This window comes from Gekko japonicus, unplaced genomic scaffold (genome assembly GCF_001447785.1).
Source record: "Gekko japonicus isolate JY-2015 unplaced genomic scaffold, Gekko_japonicus_V1.1 scaffold7609, whole genome shotgun sequence".
NCBI classification, from domain to species: Eukaryota; Metazoa; Chordata; class Lepidosauria; order Squamata; family Gekkonidae; genus Gekko; species Gekko japonicus.
In genome coordinates, this window is record NW_015168897.1 from 4717 (window position 1) to 7940 (window position 3224).

Sequence of the window (3224 nt, forward strand, 5' to 3'; positions counted from 1 at the left end):
ACCACCCAGAACAATTTCATGTCATCCACAAATTTAGCCACTTCACTGCTTACTCCCAACTCCAAATCATTAATGAACAAGTTAAAAAGCATTGGACTGAGTAGTGAGCCCTGCGGTACCCCACTGCTTACCACCCTCAACTGTGAAAATTGTCCATTTATACTCGCTCTCTGTTTCCTATTAGACAGTTTTGATTTACAAGAGGACTTGTCCTTTTATCCCATGACTATTGAGCTTACTTAGGAGCCTTTGTTGAGGAACTTTATCAACAGTTTTCTGGAAGTCAAGGTAAACAACATTTGTTGGGTCCCCCTTGTCCACACGTTTGTTCACCCTCTCAAAGAACACTAACAGGTTAGTGAAACAAGATCTTCCCTTAAAGGACCCATGCTGAGGATACCTGGTCACCCTACCAATAACTGACAGGCTGCCAATGGAGTGCATACAGAATGGGAGTAACATGCCGAGCGCCTAATAATAACCTGTTGATCCTTCTCTCCATCTTCCTCCAGTGGGGCCCACAAGAGTCTCTGACGACTGCCATTTTGCCTGACCGCCGCACCATGAACCCTTGCCCGGTGTACGAGAAGAGAAGCGGCAGAGTTTTCCTGTTCTTTATCTGCGTCCAGGGACACGTCACGGAATGGCACCAGCTCAAGTCGGGGAGGAACGCCGCCAGGCTTTCCTACGTCTCCAGCCAAGATGGCGGCCGCCGCTGGAGCCAGTTGACTGATTTGACCCATGAGGTGATCGGAGCTGACTTGAGAAACTGGGCCACTTTTGCTGTCGGGCCTGGCCACGGGTTGCAGATGAGCTCTGGGCGGTTGTTGGTTCCCGCCTATGCCTACTACAGCCACTGGAATTGCTTCACCCACTGCGCTGCTTGCTGCACAAGGCCACATTCGTTTATTTTCTACAGTGACGACCACGGGCAGAACTGGGCACGGGGCCAGCTCCTGAGGAGCTTGCAGACCATAGAATGCCAGGTTGCTGAGGTGACTCGCCAAGACAACGGCTGTGTGTTGTACTGCAATGCCCGCAGTCCAGACAAGTATAGAGTTGAAGCCTTTAGTATGGACTATGGAGGCCATTTTGGGGAATACTTTCTGTGCAAGGACTTGCCGGAGACAGGAAATGGCTGCCAGGGCAGTGTGGTGAGCTTCACCCCTTTGCGGAAGCCCTTGGAGCTAGGCCGAAGAGATAATATTGCTGCATCGGCTCACTTTCTGGGTGGCCATCACTCAAACGCTCTCGAGACCACTAGGTCCTGGATGGTTTTTTCCCACCCCACAAATAGACGCAAGCGAGTCAACCTGGGCATCTACCTCAACACCACTCCGCTGGTGAAGAGCAGCTGGCGGGGCCCCTGGGTGCTGTACGAGGGGCCCTGCGGCTACTCGGACCTGGTGGTGTGCGAGGAGGGCCAGGCACTGCTCTTTGGCTGCTTGTTTGAATGCGGAGCGTCCAGTGAATGTGAGGAGATTGCCTTCCAACTCTTCACCGACGTGGAGCTCCTGAGGAACGTGAGGGAAGGCTGATCTTGAGGCCCTTTTCCCTCAGAGGTGTGAAGCTGCCCTAAACAAGTCTGGGATATTTAGGCCCCTAGAAACCCCCAGAAACCGAAAATGAGATTCTTTTTTGTTTTTCCTGCCAAACTTCGCTCAACCATTGGCTTTGAGGGCTGAGATTAAGTCTTCAAAAAATGGCCACCGCTCAACCGCCAGGCCCTCCTGTACAGAGCACAAGGGAATTGCTTCCTGCCACATCTTTAAGCTGATGATGATAAAGGTGTTTCCTGCGATTCAAGGATCCCGCAACAGACTTGGCCTAAAGCCTGAACTGTGTTTCTGGCACACATTTCATCCTGTGCCACTTTCTTCCTCAGTATTTTCGAGAGTCAGTTTTCTAAATCTGAGGAGGAAAAGCTTGACGTTGACTGAAAAAAGGCCAGGGGATAGGCTTTCTTCAGTCCCTGTTCTGCGGTGTTTTATCTTTCTCCTTGCATCATAACATGTTTCCTACAGTGCTGGTGTTTCGTTGGCTCCTAAATGTTTTAAATCAGTGAAATAAATTCTCATTAGCCACCTTTCTTCTTATGGCGCTTATAACCAATGATCCCTCTAAGCTGAGTTAGTGTGAGCTAGCTCACAGTTTTTTAGCCTCCAGCTCACAGATTTTTGTCTTAGCTCAGGAAGGAGGGCTCCAGAGCAAACTAATTTATGCAGTAGCCAAACTGCTGGCTCACAGACTTTAATGTCAGTAGCTCACAGAGTAGAATTTCTGCTCACAAGACTCCACAGTTCAGAGCATTGCTTATAACATTAAAATGTTATTAAAATTAAATTGTTATTAAAATACATTAAAATACCTGTTTCGGGGTCTCTTATATTGGACAGAGTTTATTAAAACTTAAACTAAATTGCTCACCATTCCTCGATCGTATACTGGGCATTTAAACTTTACTTCTTTCACAGTTACATGTTCAAATTGCTGCACTGTCGATTTTATATATTATTGTGTGCTAACGCATACTTTGTTCACCGTTATCTTCTTTTACATCTGTGCGAAATGTATTCCCAGTGTTTATTGCTACTCGCTGTTAACTTTTAAAGTTTCTTAATAAAAAGATTTTAAAAAACAAAACATCAACCCCCCAAATTTGAAATCGCAGTTCAGGACTGCTGAACTTAACCAAATGGAGTCCTAAATAAAATTGCCTTCAACTGCCTCATAAACATCGAAAGTGAGAGGGCCAGGCGGCTTCCCTGGACAGGTTGTTCCGTAATCGTGGGGCTGTCACCAAAAATGCCTTCTCTTGTGAGCCTCTTTGGTTGATCGGACAGTAAGGAGCATCTCTCCCTGTGATCTTAATTCCAGGGCTGCTGGGAGCAGGGGGTGGGGCTTTTTGCATGTGCCCGCCCCCTGTGCTCTTTACTGCCGGAGCTCCGCTCTGCAGGAAACGACCCCTTAGGGTAATAGGGCCCTACCAGGGGTCCCCAACCTTTTTGAGTCTGGGCACCTTTGGAATTCTAACATAGTGGCTGCCACAAAATGTCAGGAGTTGGGAGCCAGCCACAAAATGGCTGGTGAGGGTTGCCATCAGTCACACCGTAAAAATCCTTGTACTGTGGCAGCAGCTGCTCCCAAAGCAACATTTTTAAAAAATCTGCACAACCAATCAAATCTCCACTGGCCAAGAGCCCCACCTGGGCCCCCGCCAGCTT

The 3224-nt window shown here is 48.2% G+C and overlaps 1 protein-coding gene across 1 annotated transcript in view; it reads left to right on the forward strand.

Annotated features, from left to right (window-relative positions):
- Window positions 1-2096, forward strand: part of LOC107114333 (sialidase-3-like) — a 6256-nt gene extending 4160 nt beyond the window's left edge. The window contains exon 2 of the mRNA XM_015415777.1: window positions 513-2096. Coding sequence (XP_015271263.1) covers window positions 513-1538 — 1026 coding nt within the window. The 3' untranslated portion in view covers window positions 1539-2096. The remainder of the gene's footprint in view (window positions 1-512) is intronic.
- Window positions 2097-3224: the final 1128 nt, after the last annotated feature.